This window comes from Aotus nancymaae, unplaced genomic scaffold (assembly GCF_030222135.1).
Source record: "Aotus nancymaae isolate 86718 unplaced genomic scaffold, 86718_ANA_hifiasm-v0.15.2.pri h1tg000028l, whole genome shotgun sequence".
NCBI classification, from domain to species: domain Eukaryota; kingdom Metazoa; phylum Chordata; class Mammalia; order Primates; family Aotidae; genus Aotus; species Aotus nancymaae.
Window position 1 is genome coordinate 26,024,301 of NW_026988441.1, and position 19,804 is coordinate 26,044,104.

Here is a 19,804-nt window from a genome sequence, read left to right on the forward strand (position 1 = left end):
ATGCCGGGTATGGGGGCTCACGCCTGTAATCCCAGTGACCCGGGAGGCTGAGGCGGGAGGATCACTTGCATCCGGGAGGTCAAAGCTCCCCTCATTCCCCAGACCTCTGTGAAAGTCTGACCCAAACCTGACCCAGGGGCCCCCAGCCTGGACGGGTGAGTGGGCTGCTGACAGGCAGGGTTTCAACAGGAGGCAGGAAGAGTCCAGGTATATCTGGGGCGGAGACGAGGCTGGCGGTGGAGCCAGGGGCAGCCCCTGGGTGTGTTTTGAGGTCACCCCGTATCACATCTGCTGCACCCCCATGCTGCATGTGAGCCAGTGGTGCCTGGCTGGGCCATCTCCCCCATCTCTCCCCCAGTCCCCAGGAAAACAGGCAGGCCAGGTCTACAGAGTATTTATTCTGTCTCAGTGGGAAAGGGAAGGGGTCCAGGTGTACAGAGGGCACAGGGCCTATGTGTACATCATGAAGCCGTGGTTGGCAAAGACAGCCTCCTCCAGGGGGCGCAGTCCGTACAACTCCCCGAGCAAGGGGGGCACCCAGCGAGTTGTGTTGAACACAGACTCCCCGACCTGTGGGGACAGTGGGGGATAGGTAGGGGCACAGCCACCCACATATGGCCTGCTGGGGCCCATCCCCCAGGACCACTGGCCACTATGCATGGCTAGGCACTCCAGCCTTCCCCTACTGGGACCCAGCACCCAGCACCCACCACCCCCTTGGTCCCGGACTTTCTATAGAAGGCTGTGAGAGGTCCCCCAGCCCGGGCTCTGTCTCCGCAGCAGCTGGCACCCCTGCCTTCCCATCCAGGGACCCACCTTCCAGCCGGGCACGTCCTTCATGATGATGGCCTCCTCCTCCAGGTTCTCCCGAAGCATCTGCAGGATCCTGCAAGGATGGGGCCAGTGGTGGGGGTGGGGCTTAGTGCCCTCGGGGGCCCTTGCCTAGGGCCCCTGGCAGCACCCCTTCAAGCCTCCCTCTCACCCTGCCTTCTGGTTCGCCACCCCTCGGGTCTCCATTAAGTCTCCACGCCTCTCTGAGGACACAGCGGATGGCACATGGTGATGGCCCCCATGTGCATTCTGGCCACCTTCAGGGATGCAGGTCAGGCCCTGCAGCCTGGGGCCCTCAGTCCAGTGACCACCCGACCTTGGGCCGAGGGGCGCTACCTCCGGTCCGTTTCAGCCTGGAACAGCGGCATCAGTGCGATGCGGGCCTCAAAGTCCTCGATCTGTAGGCGCCTGTGAAAGCCCAAAACCCACACTCAGCTCAGACCAGGCTGGGTGGTGGGAGCATAGGCAGCGTGGACCTCAGCCGGCCAGGGTGCCGCTGGGGGAAGAGGTGGGGAGGGGGGAGTTGGGAGAAGAGGCGGGGTGGTGGGCAGGAGGCAGAGGGCAGGGTGAGGGCCATGGGCAGAGCCCACCAGGAGCCTGAGAGGAGGGCGGGTGCGGGCAGCTGCACGGGTGACTGCCCACAAGACTGTTGGCTTCATCCTTTCTTTTCAATTAAAAACTTTATCCTAAAAATAACTGCCTGATGATCTCGATGAGGGGCGTGACTTCATCACCGGGCTCTGGGCCTCACATCACAAAACCACGTCCCCTGCATCTCAAAATAATCACAGGGTGTGAGGCTGGGGCAGGCGGGGCCGCACATCCTTCCTTTCTTCCCCCTGCTTTCTGGCAGTTTCCAAGTTCCCTGCAATGACCCCCATCTCCCAGCCCTGCCTGGCAGGGGGTGGGAGAGAAGCAGTGCCCAGCCTGTGACACAGGGAGGGGGGGGTGCCTGGCCCTAGTTCCTCTGACCCTGTGTGGCCACTATGGTTTAAGCCTGGTCACCTCTGACAAAATCCTGCTTAGAGGCCCCGAGGCAGGCCCCCACTCACGTCCTGTCCTAACCTGGATCCGTAGGTCCCAGCCCTGCTCACTAGACACACACTTTTTTTTTTTGAGACAGGGTCTCGCTCTGTTGCCCAGGCTGGTCTTACACTCCTGAGCTCAAGCAATGCTCCCACCTTGGCCTCCCAAAGTGCTGGGATTACAAGTGTGGAGACATCTCGAGGACAGCCTAGAAATGGAAGTGCTGGGTATGGACCTGCACTTTCTGGGGCCTGGGATTGCACAGCCAAGTCCAAGAAGCCGGTGCCCCCATCGCCAGCACGGGCAGCAGTGGAATGCTACTGTACCCCGACAACTGGCCCGGGGGACTTTCAGACAACGCCCACCCAGGGCCCTACCTGCGTTCGCGGTTCCACTTAATTATTTTCCAGTACCCGTAGAACAGGGTCCCGATGCCCAGGGCCAGCATGCTGTAGCCTGTGGGGAGAGGCACTGCTCAGCGGGCCAGCCCCACCCCTGGGACACCTACCTTCACAGCTCTGGGAGGCTGTTACTGTCCCTGCTCACTCTGCAGTCAGGGGACACGGGCGGCTGTTTTCTCAGGAGTGAGGTTGCCTGGACTGACACCTCTGCCCCCATGCTGGGGGTTTCTGAAAGGTACAGGCCTGGCAGTGACCTCAGGAGGCCTGAGGGCCTAGATGGTGGTGGCTGGGGGACCCTGGGCAGCAGGCTGGACCCCAAGTGGGAAGGCGGCTCTGACAGTGCCCATGGCTGGGTCCCAGCTCCATGGGGGCTCCCGGCCACCTGGGCCACCATTCTGTGTGCTGCCCTGTGGGTGGTTCACACTGCTGCCAGGGACAGGCAGTGCCCTGTGGGGGCCACCCAGCCACCCCCCTGAGCTCTAGGGGTGGCCGTGCTACCTCTTGGCTTTGCAGGGTCAAGCCCCCTGCCCTGCACCCCAGGGAGGACAGAGGCCATCATGAATATTCACTGAGCACCAGCTGGGCTTTGCTCTAATCCTGACTGACGGCTGGGGCCCACTGGGGTCTTCAGGGAGGCCTGGGCTAGCTGGGGTCTGGCTCCCGGGCTCACCCTGCAGCCCCCAGATCCTTCCAGCCCCAGTCTCTTCTCTGGGCAGGCTTCCTGCTTGCAGGGATGAACGACAAGCTCAGGCAGGCCGGGGTCCATCTACACCCAGGAAATGGCCAGCAGGTGAAGGGCGAGGCCATCTCCAGACCTCCAGGGCACCGGGCCCTGCTCTGCACCTGCGGGCCCTGCTCTGCGCCTGCCCTGTTCTGCCTTCAGCTCTGCTCCTGGATGGAGCTTGTGGGACACCTCTGCTAGACCCAGAGATAAATGACAAACTGGCTGAAGTTCGGACCTTGCTATTGAACCTGTTAGAAGCCCGTCAGGGAGTAAGACGTTTCCATGCTACAGCTAATGAGGGTGTGCTGGGTCCGGGCTCAGAGGCACAACCTCTCTGGAGAGGCCTGGGGTGCTCAGGGCCAGGTCCCAGCTTTCAGCCTCCCATCCAGCACACGGAAGGTTTCATCGGCTGCCTTGTTCTTTCTTTCTTTTTTTTTTTTTTTTGAGACAAGGTCTCACTGTCTTACCCAGGCTAAAGTACAGGGATGCGATCACGGCTCACTGCAGCCTCCAATTCCTGGGCTCAAGTGATCCTCCCACCTCAGCCTCCCAAGCAACTGGAACCCCAGGTGTGTGCCACCATGTCCCGCTAACTAATTTTTGTAGAGATGGGGTCTTGCTATATTGGCCAGGCTGGTCATATTTCGTCCTTTTCAATGGCTACAGAGAACCCAGGGAATAGACCTGGGCTGCCCTCAGCCTTCTGGTGCAGAAAACAGACCCTTGGGGAGATCCTGCACCCTCACACCTGCGCACTCATATGCAGGCCCCTCTGTAAGATAAAGTGCAAAGATGAAATAGTTTTGAGAGCAATGCAGGGCCTCTTGTATTCGCATCCAGCCTGTGCAGGGCGCTTCCTCCTCGCTGACCACAGAGAGGCCAAGGCCCCAGGCCTCAGAGTCTGTGTCTCAGGAGCTGCCAGTCTGGTGGGGAACACATGGTCAGAGGCACACACAAAAGGGTGTGAGGGCCGTTATTTTTGTTTTGGGTTTTGGAGATCAGGTCTCTCTGTTGTCCAGGCTGGAGTGCAGTGGTGGGATCAAATTTTTTTCAGCTGGGCACAGCAGCTCATGCTTGTAATCCCAGCATTTTAGGAGGCTAATGTGAGAGGATCGCTTCACTAGCCTGGGCAACATGGTGAGACATTTACAAAATATATATATGTTTTTTCTTTTTTCTTTTTTTTTTTTTTTGAGATGGAGTTTCGCTCTTGTCGCCCAGACTGGAGTTCAGTGGTGTGATCTTGGCTCACTGCAACCTCTGCCTCCTGGGTTCAAGTGATTCTCATGCCTCAGCCTCCCGAGTAACTAGGATTACAGGTGCCTGTCACCACACCCCGCTAATTTTTTTTATTTTTGGTAGAGCTAATTTTAGCTAATTTTCACCATCTTGGCCAGGCTGGTCTTGAACTCCTGACCTCAGGTGATCTACCCACCTCAGCCTCCCAAAGTGATGGGATTACAAGCGTGAGACACTGCACCCAGTCCAAAATATATATACATATTTTTTTTTGAGATGGAGTCTCGCTCTGTCGCCAGGCTAGAATGTAGTGGCATGACTTCGGCTCACTGCAACCTCCGCCTCCAGGTTCAAGCAATTCTCCTGCCTCAGTCTCCCAAGTAGCTTGGGCACAGGTGCATGCCACCATGCCTAATTTTTGTATTTTTTGTTTTGTTTTTTGAGACAGAATTTCACTCTTGTTGCCTAGGCTGAAGTGCAATGGTGCAACCTTGGCTCACTGCAACCTCCGCCCCCCAGGTTCAAGCAATTCTCCTACCTCAGCCTCCCAAGTAGCTGAGATTTCAGGCATGTACCACCACGCCCATCTAATTTTTGTATTTGTAGTAGAGACAGAGTTTCTCCATGTTGGCCAGGCTGGTCTTAAATTCATGATCTCAGGTGATCCGCCTGCCTCAGCCTCCCAAAGTGCTGGGATTACAGGCATGAAACACCACGCCCAGCCTAATTTTTGTATTTTTAGTAGAGGCAGAGTTTCACCATGTTGGCCAGGATGGTCTCGATCTCTTGATGTCATGATCTGCCCACCTCGGCCTCCCAAAGTGCTGGGATTACAGGCGTGAGCCACCTTGCCAGGCTCAAAATATATATATTTTTAAATTAGCTAGATGTGGTAACACATATCTGTGGTCTGGCCTACTTGGATGGCTGAGGCAGGAGGATAAATTAAGCCCAAGAAGTCAAGGCTGCAGTAAGCTGAGATGGCACCACTGTACTCCCAGCCTAGGTGACAGAGAAAAAAAAAAGGGCTGCCTGCGGTGGCTCATGCCTGTAATCCCAGCACTTTGGGAGGCTGAGGTGGGCGGACTGCCTGAGGTCAGGAGTTCGAGACCAGCCTGGCTAACATGGTGAAACCCTATCTTGACTAAAAATACAAACAAAGCCAGGCATGATGGCTCACGCCTGTAGTCCCAGCTACTCAGGAGCCCGAGACAGAATTGCTTGGACCCAGGAGGTGGAGGTTGCACTGCGCCAAGATCATGTCACTGCACTCCAGCCTGGGTGACAGAGAGAGACTCTGTCTCAAACAAACAAAAAAAATCTATGTTGCCCAGGCTGCTTTTGAACTCCTGGCCTCAAGCGATCCTTCCACCCCAGCCTCCCAAAGTGTTGGGACTACCGGCATGAGCCACTGCGCCCAGCCTTGGCCATTCTTAGAGAAGACCTAAATAAATAAAAACACATCCTGTGTTCAAAGACTGGAGTACCTAGCACTGTGCAAATGGCAACACTCTCCAAACTGATACAGATTCCAAACGCAATCCCCAGCAGAATCCCAACCATTTCTTTTCCTCTTTGCAGAAACTGACAAGCAGGTTGGGAAATTCATATGGAAATGCAAGGGACCAGAATAGCCAAAACAATTTCGAAAAAGAACAAGTTGGAAGACTCACACTTCACCATTTCAAAACTTATCCCACAGCTGTGTGTACAAGACAGGGGGGCACTGGAACAGGACAGAGATGTCCATCATTGGAACAGAACTGAGAGTCCAGAAATAAACCCTCGCATTTATGGTCAGTTGATTTTGGACAAGGGTGCCAAGATAATTCAATGGGGGGAGAAAACAGTCTTTTCAACAAATGGGATAACCAGACAGCCACATGCTAAAGAATGAGGATGCACTCTTCCTTATCTCAACCACAAAAATTTTTTTTCTTTTTATTTTTCCCATCCACAAAAATTAACTCAAAAGGATCAAAGACCTACGTGTAAGAGTTAAAACTATAATACTCTTAGAAAAAAATGTAGGCTGGGTGTGGTGGCTCACACCTGTAATCCCAGCACTTTGGGAGGCCGAGGTGGTGGATCACCTGAGGTTGGGAGTTCAAGACCACCCTGATCAACATGGAGAAACCCTGTCTCTATAAAAAACACAAAAATTAGCCGGGCGTGATGGCACATGCCTGTAATCCCAGCTACTCAGGAGGCTGAGGCAGAAGAATTGCTTGAATCCAGGAGGCGGAGGTTCTGGTGAGTCAAGATTGACTAAAAATACAAACAAAGCTGCTCTCCAGCCTGGGTAACAAGAGCAAAACTCCGTCTCAAAAAAAAAAAAAAAAAAAGAAGAAAATGTAAAAGTCAGTGACCTCAGACTAGGCAATGGTTTCTTAGATATAAAACCAGAAGCACAAGTGACAAAAGGAAAAATACATAAATTGGACTTCACTGAAATTATTATTATTTTGAGATGGAGTCTTGCTCTGCCACCCAGGCTGGAGAGTAGTGATGCAATCTTGGCTCATTGCAGCCTCTGCCTCCCAGGTTCAAGTGATTCTCCTGCCTCAGCCTGAGTAGCTGGGATTACAAGTGTGCGCCCCTATGCCCAGCAATTTTTTTTTATATTTTTAGTAGAGACAGGGTTTCTCTATGTTGGTCAGGCTAGTCTTGAACTCCTGACCTCAAGTGATCTGCCTGCCTCAGCCTCCCAGAGGGCTGGGATTACAGGCATGAGCCATCTCACCCGGCCGAAATTATTATTATTATATATTTTTTTTTTGAGACAGAGTTTCACTTTGTTGCCCAGGCTGGAGTGCAGTGGCATGATTTCGGCTCACTGCAAGCTCTGCCTCCCGGGTTCAAATGATTCTCCTGCCTCAGCCTCCTGAGTAGCTGGGACTACAGGCACATGCCACCATGCCCAGCTAATTTTCAGTAGAGATGGGGTTTCACCGTGTTAGCCAGGATAATCTTGATCTCTTGACCTTGTGATCCACCCGCCTTGGGAATTTTTATATTTTTAGTAGAGACGGGGTTTGGTCATATTGGTCAGGCTGGTCTCCAACTCCTGAGCTCAAGTAGGCTGCTTCCCTTGGCCTTCCAAAGTGCTGGGATTACAGGCAGGAGTCACCGCGCCCGGCCTGGACTTCATTGAAATTAAAAATTTTTGTGCTATAAATGAAACTATCAATTAGCTGAAAAGACAACATATATACTCTTACAACTCAATAATTCAATACTTTTTTTTTTTTTTTGAGATGGAGTCTCGCTCTGTAGCCCAGGCTGGAGTGCAGTGGCTCGATCTCGGCTCATTGCAACCTTCGCCTCCTGGGTCCCAGTTCAAGCAATTCTCCTACCTCAGCCTCCCAAGTAGCTGGGATTACGGGCACGAGCCACCATGCCCAGCTAATTTTTGTATGTTTTAGTAGAGACTGGGTTTCACCATGTTAGCCAGTCTGGTCTTGAACTCCTGACTTCGTGATCCACCCACCTCGGCCTCCCAAAGTGCTGGGATTACAGGCATGAGCCATCGCGCCCGGCCAATAATTCAATACTTTTTTAAAAACCTACTAAAAATACATAAAGGATTTGAATAGACATTTCTCCAAGACAGACATACAAATGGCCAATAAACACAGGAGAAGGTGTGGCTCGCTCCTAGAATCTCAGCACTTTGGGAGGCCAAGGCAGGAGGATGGTTTGAGCGCAGGAGTTCGACACCAGCCTGGGCACCATTGAGAGACCCCATCTCTTGAAAATAAATAAATAAATAAATAAAAATAATAAAACACACGAAAAGATGTTCAACCTCATCAGCCAGCAGTGAAATGCAAATCAACGATCAATGCCCAGAAGACTGAGCAGAAAAAAACCCAAAAGAATAAAAAAATTCCACCATGATGAAATACTGCTTCACATGTGCTAGGATGGCTATGATCAAAAACATGGAAAATAATCAGCGTTGTGGAGATATGGAGAAATAGGAACTCTCACACTGCAGGTGGGAACAGAAAATGGTGCGGCCAAGTTGGAAAACAATTTGGCTGTTCCTCAAAATGGTAAACATGAAGTAACCATACGATCCAGAGGTTTGTCTCTTAGGGGATAGTTCACGTGGCAGAAATGAAAACCTACATCCATACAAACAGTTGTACGGCATGAACGTTCATGGCAGCAGTACTCACAGTATTCACAGCAGCTAAGAAGTAGGTGGACGACCCGAGTGCCCATCAACAAATGAATGAAAACACAACACGCAGTGCAGCCACACAGTGGATATTATCGGTCAGAGACAAAAGGCCACAGAGTCTGTGACTCCACTGATATGAAATGCCCAGAACAGGTAAATCCAGAGAAACAGGAAGCAGATTAGTGCTTGCCAGGGGTGGGATGACTGACAATAGGGAGGATGGGGTTTCTTTTGGGGTGATGAAAGTGGTCTAAATTCTGACCATGGCAATGGCTGCACAACTCTGTGAACATACTAAAAAAAAAAAAAAAAAAAATCAATAAATTGGACACGATTCATTATTATTATTTTTGAGACAGAGTCTCACTCTGTCACCAGGCTGGAGTGCAGTGGCACGATCTTGGCTCACTCCACCTCCCGTGTTCAAGCGATTCTCCTGCCTCAACCTCCCGAGTAGCTGGGATTACAGGTGTGCACCACCAAGCCCGATTAACTTTTGTATTTTAGCACAGACGGGTTTTGCCACGTTGGCCAGGCTGTTCCCAAACTCCTGACCTCACGAGATCCACCCGCTTTGGTCTCAAAGGGCTGAGATTACAGGAAAGACCCACCGCTCCCGGCCAGTAAATCGGACAGATTTTAAATGGGTGAATTGTATGGTATGGTATGGGAATCTCAATAAAGATATTAAAGACACAAGATGAAAAGGAAAGGGTTGCCTGCTAGGCTCAGGAGGGAGTGGGGACAGGAGAACTGGGTGTGGGAGATAGTGGGGGTGGGGGTGGAAGTCATTTCAAGAGAGGCGTGGATTAAAAGCAGCCTGAGTCAGCCCAGCATGTCCTAGGACGCTGGCAGTGAGTGAATGGCTGGGCAAGGCAAAGAGGGGAGCGGGTGCCAGGCTTGGGGCCACCAGGCCTTGAACGGAGCAGAGAAGGTAGGTCTGATGGGGGAGGGCTGCTAAGGACCATGGCTCAGGAGAGGCAGGGGACTAGCCCGGCGTGGTGGCGCACGCCTACAGTCCCAGCTACGCAGGAGGCTGATGTAGGAGAATCGCTTGAACCCAGGAGACGGAGGTTATGGTGAGCCAAGACCGTGCCATTGCACTCCAGCTCGGGCAAGAAGAACGAAACTCCATCAAAAAAAAAAAAAAAAAAGGAGAGGCAGGGGAGGAGGACAGACGGGCCTGTGCACTTGCTCTTCTGTTGCAGAGCAGGCTGCTTCTCAGAGAGGTCCTCCTGGCACATCCTGGCTTAAGTGGGCCCAGGTTACCCCAGGCCTCACCAACAACTAGAAATCCTGGCATGACATGTTGTTATCTCTTCAGCTCAGCTGTGAGCACGTGGGGACAGGGCCTGGCACCATGTGCTCACTCAACAATGAAAGCAGGGCCACAAACAAAGAGCACACCAGCACAGGGGATCCTCCTCGCTCCTCTGCCGGGAAAGGCCGGCGTGGGTATGTACGTGCTGTAACAAAAGTCCACGACATGAGGAGACCCCACCGCAGGCAGTGGTATTTAGGGCACCACGATGCTGTATATTTATACAAAAATGAGATGCTGCGGCCTGGCGCGCTGGCTCACGCCTGTAATCCCAACAATTTGGAAGGCCGACGCAGGCAGATCACCTGTGGTCAGGAGTTCGAGACCAGCCTGGCCAACATCGTGAAATCTCGTCTCTACTAAAAATACAAGAATTAGCCAGGCATGGTGAGGCACGCCTGTTATTCCAGCAACTTGGGAGGCAGAGACAAGAGAATTGCTTGAACCCGGGAGGCAGAACTTGCAATGAGCTAAGATCGCACCACCGCACTCCAGCTTGAGTGACTGAACAAGACTCAGTTTTAAAAAAAAAGAGAGATGCTAGAAGTGGGAAGCTCAGGGAGCCCCCAGGGCTGGGGTCCTCCTGTGGCCTGGTCTGGCTGCAGGTCTCACAGGTGCACATTTGGAGAGAGATCCTGTGCTGCACACCTGAAATAGCTGGGTATACCAGGTTGCGCCTGAGAAAAATGAGACTCGGCCAGGCGCAGTGGCTCATGCCTGTAATCCCAGCACTTTGGGAGGCTGAGGCTGGGGGATCACCTGAGATCAGGAGTTTGAGACCAGCCTGGCCAACATGGTGAAACCCCGTGTCTACTAACATTACACACAAAAAAATTAGCCAGGCGCAGTGGCATGCACCTGTAATCTGTAATCCCAGCTACTAGGGAGGCCGAGGCAGGAGAATTGCTTGAACCTGGGAGGCGGAGGCTGCAGTGAGATGAGATCATGCCACTGCTCTCCAGCCTGGGCAACAGAGCGAGAGTTGGTCTCAAAAAAAAAAAAAAAAAAAAAAAAAAAAAAAGCCTGGGTGCGATGGCTCCCACCTGTAATCCCAGCACTTTGGGAGGCTGAGGCAGGTGGATTACCTGAGGTCAGGAGTTTGAGACTAGCCTGACCAATATGGTGAAACCCCATCTCTACTAAAAATAGAAAAATTAGCCAGGCATGGTAGCAGGCAACTGTAGTCCCAGCTACTCAGAAGGCTGAGACAGGAGAATAGCTTGAACCCAGGAGTTGAAGATTGCAGTGAGCCGAGATTGGGCCACTGCACTCCAGCCTGGGTGACAGTCAGACTCTGTCTCAGAAAAAAAAAAGAAAAATGAGAAAACTCAGAATGCATTATATTCCTCCAATGTGTTCTGGGACAGGACTCGTGGACCAGACCCAGCCTGAAGCCTGTCTTTTTTTTTTTTTTTTAATTTAAATTTTTGGTAGAGGTGGGAGTCTCACTATGTTGCCCAGGCTGGTCACAAACTCCTGGGCTCAAGCCATCCTCCTGCTTCAGTCTCCCAAAGTGTGGGGATTATAGGCATGAGCCATCTGGCTGAGAGGCAGCCTGTTTTTGTATAGCCCTCAGGCTAAGAACACTTTCCATTTGTAAATGGTTGTCTCAGTAACTGAACCGTTCTGGCCAGCCAAACCCAAAATACTTGTCATCTGGCCCTTTATAGAAAAAGTCTGCCAATCTCAGTTCTAGGATACAAGAAAAACAAGAAGGGAAGCTGGCCGCGGTGGCTCATGCCTGTAATTCCAGCACTTTGCGGGGCTGAGGCTGGAGGATCACCTGAGCCCAAGAGTTTGAGACCAGCCTGGTCAACACAGCTGAACCCCTGTCTCTATAAAAAATAAAAGGAAACCAAAAAGGAGCTGAGGAGGACTTTTCACCTCACACTGACTTTTCTCTTGTCTGAATTGTTACATTTTTTAATTACCATGCTCATTTTTTTGTTGTTGCTGTTTTCTAATTGAAGCATAACGTGGATGACATGTAATTTAAATGTAAAGTTTGAGGAGTTAAGAGACATGCATTCCGCAGAGCACGGTGGCCGCGCCTGTAGTCCCATCCGTTTGGGAAGCCAGTGGAGGTGTATCACTTGAGCCCAGGAGTTCAAGCCAGCCTGGGCAAGATGGTGAGACCCCATCTCTACAGAAAATACAAAAAGCCAGGTGCAGGCTTGTACTCCCAGCTACTCGGGAGGCTGAGGTGGGAGGATGGCTTGAGTCCAAGGGGCGGAGGTTGCCGAGATCACTCTAGCCTGGGCAACAGAACGATACCCTGTCTCAAAAAAAAAAGAAAGAAAGAAAGAAAAAGAAATGTATGTATTCACCCTTAAATTATGTTTAAAGGTTTGTATTTGTCTGTTAACCCTGGGGACTGAGTATGGGCACCTTTTAAGTTCTCTTTTTCATTTTTCTGTGTTGAGTCCGATAACAAAATTTAACATGTTAACTAAAACATCTGAAAACTTTAAGAATACGGATTCCTGGGACACCTTACAGGCGGGGGGCTGCCTGCAGGGAACCACCGCATCGAACATCTTGTAAATTACCCCCAAGTTTCAGGTTGCGGCCTCAGCCTTGCCTTGGGGAGTCGCGGCCTCTTTTGGGCCTCAGTTTCCCCATCTGAGAAACCCAAGGGTGGCCGCGGGCCAGGGCGCAGGTTATGCCTCAGTTTAACCTACTGTAAAATGTAAATTATCAAAGGGACCAATCTCCCGGGCTGTTACGAGAAAGAAGCGGAGCTGGGAAAGCGCTCAACAAACTGCAGCAGTTACTGTTATTATAGAAGCTATGGGGGATCTCCGGGCTCTGACACCGGTCACATCACCGGGGAAACTGAGGCCCGCTTGTGTCCCCGCAACCCCGCCCCTGAGCCCCGAATGCCCAGACTCTGAGACCCCGACGCAGAGTGATACTGACCTGACAGTCCTCGACGCGGCAAGTTCCGTTTGTAGTCGATGGGCCCATAGCCCCCCGCCGGGGGCATGTCCTGCTTCACCTTCGACGCCGCCATGCTCACTGGATCCCGTACTTCCGGCCCCGGACGGAAGTGACGTATGCCACCGCCATGATGAGTGTGGCGGAAGCATGTGAGAAGGTCTTACGCAGCGCTGGGAAGCCCCGGGGACTAGTGTAACTACCCGACCGCGCCTGAGAGGTCACATGGCTGACCCTGGGTCCGAATGCGCAGCTAGGCTGCAGCTGAGGAGTCTTTTTTCCGTCTTTCCCCCAGACAGGGCGTGACTCAGTCGCTAGGACCCCCTGGTTCTTGCATTAGAGGCCCTCGCGTTCACTTTGCTTCTGGGGTGTTGCGCAGGCCAGTCAGAAACTCCGACCTCCCGAGAGAGCCAGGTGCCCCAGTTAAGGCCCCTTTTCCCGTTTTCGCCCTCGCTAAGGACTCTACCGGAAGCCCAGGGCTCGACGTAGTCACGGGCTGGGTACATGATGTTGGGGAGCAGCTGCTGCTCGATTTCGGACTCACCCCAATCCCAGGAACAGATTCTGCTCCCTGGTGGTGGTGGGTATCGCTTGCTAGTGGCCTCTCATCGGAAACTGACCATTCAGGGTGATTATGAGTCACAAAGCAGGGAGGCTAGGGTGGCCCCAGGGCGGGGTCCCGGACCTCCACCCCAAGGCGGAGTGACGCCCGAGGTCACTTCACAAGGCAAAAATTGTTACGGGGCAATAAAAGGCGTAACAGCAGCCAAGGAGCGGCAGTGGGCACATGGGGGTGCGGGGGTGCAGGTGCCAAGCGCCATGGGTTAGACCCGAGATTGGAGTCCGGCCGCCCCACGACAGCAGCCGCCTCTTGCTCCGCGTGCGCCCCAAGCGCCACCATGTCGGGTGACAAACTCCTGAGCGAACTCGGTTATAAGCTGGGCCGCACAATTGGAGAGGGCAGCTACTCCAAGGTGAAGATGGCCATGTCCAAGAAGTACAAGGGTACCGTGGCCATCAAGGTGGTGGACCGGCGGCGGGCGCCCCCGGACTTCGTCAACAAGTTCCTGCCGCGAGAGCTGTCCATCCTGCGGGGCGTGCGGCACCCTCACATCGTGCACGTCTTCGAGTTCATTGAGGTATGCAACGGGAAGCTGTACATTGTGATGGAAGCTGCCGCCACCGACCTACTGCAGGTCGTGCAGCGCAACGGGCACATCCCCGGAGTGCAGGCGCGTGACCTCTTCGCGCAGATCGCCGGCGCAGTGCGCTACCTGCACGATCACCACCTGGTACACCGCGACCTCAAGTGCGAAAACGTGCTGCTGAGCCCGGACGAGCGCCGCGTCAAGCTCACCGACTTCGGCTTCGGCCGCCAAGCTCACGGTTACCCAGACCTGAGCACCACCTACTGCGGCTCCGCCGCCTACGCGTCACCCGAAGTGCTCCTGGGTATCCCCTACGACCCCAAGAAGTACGACGTGTGGAGCATGGGCGTCGTGCTCTATGTCATGGTCACCGGGTGCATGCCCTTCGACGACTCGGACATCGCCGGTCTGCCCCGGCGCCAGAAGCGCGGCGTGCTCTACCCCGAAGGCCTGGAGCTCTCCGAGCGCTGCAAGGCCCTGATCGCCGTGCTGCTGCAGTTCAGCCCGTCCGCCAGGCCCTCGGCAGGCCAGGTAGTGCGCAACTGCTGGCTGCGCGCCGGGGACTCAGAAGCCAGGGTTCCCGCAATTCCTGCAGCCGAGGAGGCGCGCTTCGAGGGAACCCACGAAGCTGCCGCGCGTTACTGCGCATGCGCCTTCTTGCTTCCCCTTCCCTCCCCTCCCTCCCACGGCGGAGGCCGCAGTTTACCCTGTTCGGACTCCAAGTCCTCCACGAACCGGAGAGCTGGAGGCGCGTGCGCATCCGTGATTCCCAGCGACAAGGCCCCGTGAGGGACGAGACCAGAGGGGACAGAAGCGTTACGTCTGCGCAGAACGAGCTCGGGCTTTGAGCGGAGGGTGTCCCTTCCCCAACCAGCTGAGGGTGCCAGGTTCCCGATTGGAACCTGCAATAAACTCGCTGTTCCTTGCACCTGGCTCTAACGGTGGCACCCCATTTACGGACCAGTGGGGAAGGAGTTGCTCCGTCCGGGGAAGGCGGGCGCCAGGCGCCGGGCGCGAGTCTCGTAATTTTAGAGTCAGGCATGTTGAGGTTCTTGCTCCAAGACCCAAAAGGGAGTCGGGAGGATTCGAACCTGGACCTTTTGGGCAAACTCGAAGGAGCTTTGTTGTCTTCGGGTCATGATGGTTCTGTGATGTTGGGGCTGGGGAGCAAGTAGACCCCTCCGCCACCCGTCCACATCTTTTCTTTTTTTTTTTTTGAGACACAGTTTTGCTCTTGTTGCCCCGAGCTGGAGTGCAATGGCACGATCTCGGCTCACTTGCGGCCTCCACCCCCCGGGTTCAAGTGATTCTCCTGCCTCAGCCTCCTGAGTAGCTGGGATTACAGGCATGCGCCACCACGCCCAGCTAATTTTGTATTTTTAGTAAAGACAGGTTTCTCTCCATGTTGGTCAGGCTGGTATCAAACTCCTGACTTCAGGTGATCTACCCACCTCGGCCTCCCAAAGTGCTGGGATTACAGGTGTGAGCCACCGCACTGGGCCATTTTGTTTTTTGTTTTGTTTTGTTTTTTTGATACAGGGTCTCTCTCTCTTGCCCAGACTGGAGTGCAGTGGGGCAATCGTGGAGAACTGCAGTCTCCACCTCCCAGGTTCAAGCAATTCTCGTGCCTTTGCCTCCTGAGTATCTGGGACTACAGGCGCAGGCCACCACGCCAGGCTAATTTTTTGTATTTTTAGTAGAGACAGGGGTCACCATGTTGGCCAGGCTGTTCTCGAACTCCTGACCTCAAGTGATCCACCTGCCTCGACCTCCCTAAGTGCTGGAATTACAGGCATGAGCCACTGGACCTGGCTCACAGCTGTGATTTGAACCCAGATCTAGCCACAGTGGGGCTGGGGGTGGGGGTGGGGGTGGAAGCCCTTCCTGCTGTGGGTCCCTTTCCTCTGGAGAAGAGGGGGTTGGGGAAGTTGGGGGAGGGCTGGTCGTGAGTCAGCTGGACCCACTAGCTCATTCCCTCTGTTCATTCATGTAGTCATGCATTTCTTGAGCACCTACTATCTGCCAGGCCCCAGAGTTCATGGCGAAGAGACTTGGGCCCATCCCTACCAGAAACGAGACAATTGAAAAGTCAAGTAAAATAAAAGAATGACACGGAAATAAAATAATTGTAAGTTGTGCTAAATGCCAAATAGAGTTGGGAGGTGTTCAAGGAGGGACTCTGGGTAGGGTGTGGTGGCTCACTCCTGCAATCTCAGAACTTTGGGAAGCTGAGGCAGACGGATTGCTTGAGCCCAGGAGTTAGAGACCAATCTGGGCAACACAGCGAGATCCCCATCTATACAAAAAATTTAAAAATTAGCTGGGCGTGGTGGCGTGTCTCAGCTACTTGGAAAGGTGAGGTGAGAGGATCACTTGGGCCTGGGAGTTCAAGGCTGCAGTGAGCTATTATCATGCCACTGCACTCCAGCATGGACCACAGAGTGAGACCCAGTCTCAGAAAAAAAAATTAAAACAAGGGACTCTGAAGCTGAGGGACACAGTCCAGGTGTTCCCAGGAAGAAGAGAGCTGGCGTGTTTGAATAAGGCCAGTAAGCTTATTTGCCTGGAATAGGGAGAGAGGAAGGGAGAGGAGGAGAAAAAGGTAAGGAGGAAATCAAGAGGGGACCGCATAGGGCCTGGGAGTGGCTGCGATTTGGGAAATATGGGGAAATGGGGTGTATTAGGAAATCCTAATCCTGCCTACCTGCAGATGAGCCCCACATAGCTGGTCTTCTGGTGAGTGTCCCCATGCCCAGTCCTTGCTCAGTCTCAATGGCTTTCTGGTGCCCTGGGGATGCAGTGCCAGCTCTATCTTCACTCCCTCCAAATAGGGTATGGCTCTGTCCCCCTCAGTTTTGCAGATGAGGAAACCGAGGCTAAAAGAGGGGCAGTGCCTAGCCTCCAGTCCTGGCTGGACCATGTCAGAGTGGAAGCGGAAAACCTAGATCCAGGGGCTGGGAGTGGGTGGCTCACACCAGTAATCCCAGCACTTCTGGAGGCGGAGGTGGGCCAATCACTTGAGGTCAGGAGTTTGAGACTGGGCTGGCCAACATAGTAATACCCCACCTGTACTAAAAATACAAAAATTAGCCCAACATGGGTGGCTTGTACCTGCAGTCCTAGCTATTCAGCAGACTGGGTCAGGAGACCACTTGAACCCGAAAAATGGAGGTTGCAGTGAGCCAAGATCGCACCACTGCCCTCCAGCCTAGGCAAGAGAGCAAGACTGTCTCAAAAAACAAACAAACAAACAAAATACAACCTAGCAGCCGGGTGCGGTGGCTCATGCCTGTAATCCCAACACTTTGGGAGGTCGAGGTTGGGGAATCATCTGAGGTCAGGAGTTCAAGACCAGCCTGGCCAACATGGTATAGCTCGGTCTCTACTAATAATACAAAAATTAGCCGGGTGTGGTGGTGCATGCCTGTAATTCCAGCTACTGGGGAGGCTGAGGCGGAAGAATCGCTTGAACCCCGGAGGCAGAGGTTGCAGTGAGCCGAGATCACACTACTGCACTCCAGCCTGGGCAACAAGAGCGAAACTGTCTCCAAAAGAAAGAAACAAAAACAGAAAAGAAAAGAGAAAAAAGAAAACCTAGCTCCTCTGGTTTAGTCGAAGGGTGCCGCTCCTGACTGGGGCCATGCCTCGGGCTCCCCACCTGGAAAATGAGGGCAGGAACCCATCCTCCGGGCGAGTGGGCGTGGCTTGCGAGTGGGCGTGGCTGGAGGACTAAGCCCAGGGCCTTTCCTAGGCTCCCACTACATTTAGCTAAAATCCACGCCCTCGCCCCGCCTTCCCGCCCAGTCCCACCGCACTGCCCTTTTTGTTCATGACCTGCCACGCTGGCTCCTACCTCCGAGCCTTTGCACACACCTGGCACTTTTCCCCTCTTCAAGACTTGCCTAAAATATCACCCTGTCCTCCTCTCAAGGTGCTTTATGTTTCTGTCTGGATAGCTCCTGCCACATCTCCAGGCCCCAGGGCGTAGCACATGTCCTCTGTCCACCGATGAATCTGTGGGAGCAGATGGGGTCAGGGATCTCTGCCTGCCTCATGGCCACAGACCCAAGGCTCAATTCAAAGGGGACGAGGTGTCAGGGACGAGGGGTGTCCCATTTTCTCAGCTGGAGAAGCTATTTGAGACCATGACCCAGGACGGTCCCTTGGATCTGCCCCAGGTGCACTGAGGAGCCTGTGCCCAATCCAGGGAAGCAGAGCCTCACCAGGGGCCAAGAGCCAGGCACAGGAGACAGCGCCCCACAAGAACGTTTCTCAGGCCAGGCGAGAAACACCTGTAGCGAGCCTGTGGCCCCAGCTACAAGGTAGGTTGAGGTGGAAGGATAGCCCGAGCCCGAGTTTGAGGCTGCAGCGAGTGAGCTATGATCGTGCTGTTGCACTCTAGCCTGGGCAACAGTGAGAGATTATCTCAAAAATAAAAAAGTGGCCAGGCACGGTGGCTCACGCCTGTACTCTTGGCACTTTGGGAGGACGAGGCAGGTGGATCACTTGAGGTCAGGAGTTCGAACCAGCCTGACCAACGTGGTGAAATCCCGTCTCTACTAAAAATACAAAAATTAGGTGGGCATGGTGGCAGCACCTGTAATCTCAGCTACTTGGGAGGCTGAGGCAGGAGAATTGCTAGAACCAGGGAAGTGGAGGTTGCAGTGAGCCGAGATCATGCTACTGCACTCCAGCATGGGCAACAGAGCTACTCAGTCTAAAAAAAAAAAAAAATTATTGTTGTCAGTATTGGGGCCTGGAACACCAGTCTAGATGTGTCACAGATGGAGTGGGACAGGCTGGGGTTGTTTCTACCATGTCCTGTACCAGCCTTGTGCCCATAAGACTAGGCACTTGGGAGCTGTGGGGAAGGCATCAGCTCCCAGGCCAGAGGCAGGGATGCTTCAAAGACAAGAAACAAGGCAGGCGTGGTGACTCACACCTGTAATCCACCTTTGGGAGGCCAAGGTGGGAGGACTGCTTCAGTCTAGGAGTTTGAGACCAGCCATGGCAACATGGCAAAAATGTGTCTACAAAAAATATGAAAATTAGCTAGGTGTGGTGGTACATGCCTGTAGTCCCAGCTACTGAGGAGGCCAAGATGGGAGGATCACCTGAGCCTAGGGAGGTTGAGGCTGCAGTGAGCTGAGATCAAACCACTGCACTCCAGCCTGGGTAACAGAGATCCTGCCTCAAATAAATCAATAGTACCTAAGAAAACAGGGTCATGTTTTATGTACATTAGAATTCACCAAAATGATCCTAGGTCTCACCTTATGAATAAAACTTGAAAATATCAACACCTGAAAACACATTTTTGCCAGGAAGTCGCTCATTTTGGTTGGTGACTGTGCTTAGATCGCACATCTGTAGTATCACATCCTGCAACAAAGATATCATCGAGGTCTCAAGCCTGAAAATAGTCCCAGGAAAACCCACCACTCTGGTGTGAAGGCTGATGGGACCAAGATGAGCAAATCCCACTGAGATTTTTTGAGGCTGTAGTGCAATGGTGTGATCTCAGCTCACTGCAACCTGCACCTCCCAGGTTCAAACGATTCTCCTGCCTCAGCCTCCTGAGTAGCTGGGATTACAGGCATGTGCCACCACATCCAGCTAATTTGTGTACTATTAGTAGAGGCGGGGTTTCACCATGTTGGCCAGGCTGGTCTTGAACGCCTGACCTCGGGTGATCCGCCCGACTCGGCCTCTCAAAGTGCTGGGATTGTAGGAGTGAGTCACTGCACCAGCCCCCACTGAGATTCTCATTCCCCTCTCCCAGCCCATGGGATAAGTTGGCCACAAAGCTCAAAAGAGAGGCCATGGGGACGCCATCCCCACAGCAAGTTAAGCCCAAGCAGCAGGTGCCCCCGATCCTTTGCCTCTCTCATTAACAAAGGGTCTCACCCTCCCATCTCTCTCCAACCTGCCTCGGAAGCTAGGACAAAACAATACAGAAAAGACACGGCAGAAGGGACAAAAGTAAAG

General features: G+C 53.3%; 2 protein-coding genes across 2 annotated transcripts; one reads left to right on the top strand and one right to left on the bottom strand.

Annotated features, from left to right (window-relative positions):
* Positions 1-378: 378 nt before the first annotated feature.
* Positions 379-12,765, bottom strand: NDUFA13 (NADH:ubiquinone oxidoreductase subunit A13). The gene is made up of 5 exons (XM_012443474.2): positions 12,651-12,765; positions 2,235-2,313; positions 1,168-1,239; positions 817-886; positions 379-570 (listed from the first exon to the last, which is right to left on the bottom strand). Exons 1-5 carry the CDS (start codon positions 12,742-12,744, stop codon positions 451-453), a joined length of 435 nt encoding a protein of 144 aa, XP_012298897.2. The 5' UTR covers positions 12,745-12,765; the 3' UTR covers positions 379-450.
* Positions 12,766-13,567: 802 nt separating this feature from the next.
* TSSK6 (testis specific serine kinase 6) lies at positions 13,568-14,755 on the top strand. The gene is given in 3 exon segments (XM_012443533.3): positions 13,568-14,300; positions 14,303-14,607; positions 14,609-14,755. Coding segments are annotated over 3 exon segments (1,185 nt in total).
* Positions 14,756-19,804: the final 5,049 nt, after the last annotated feature.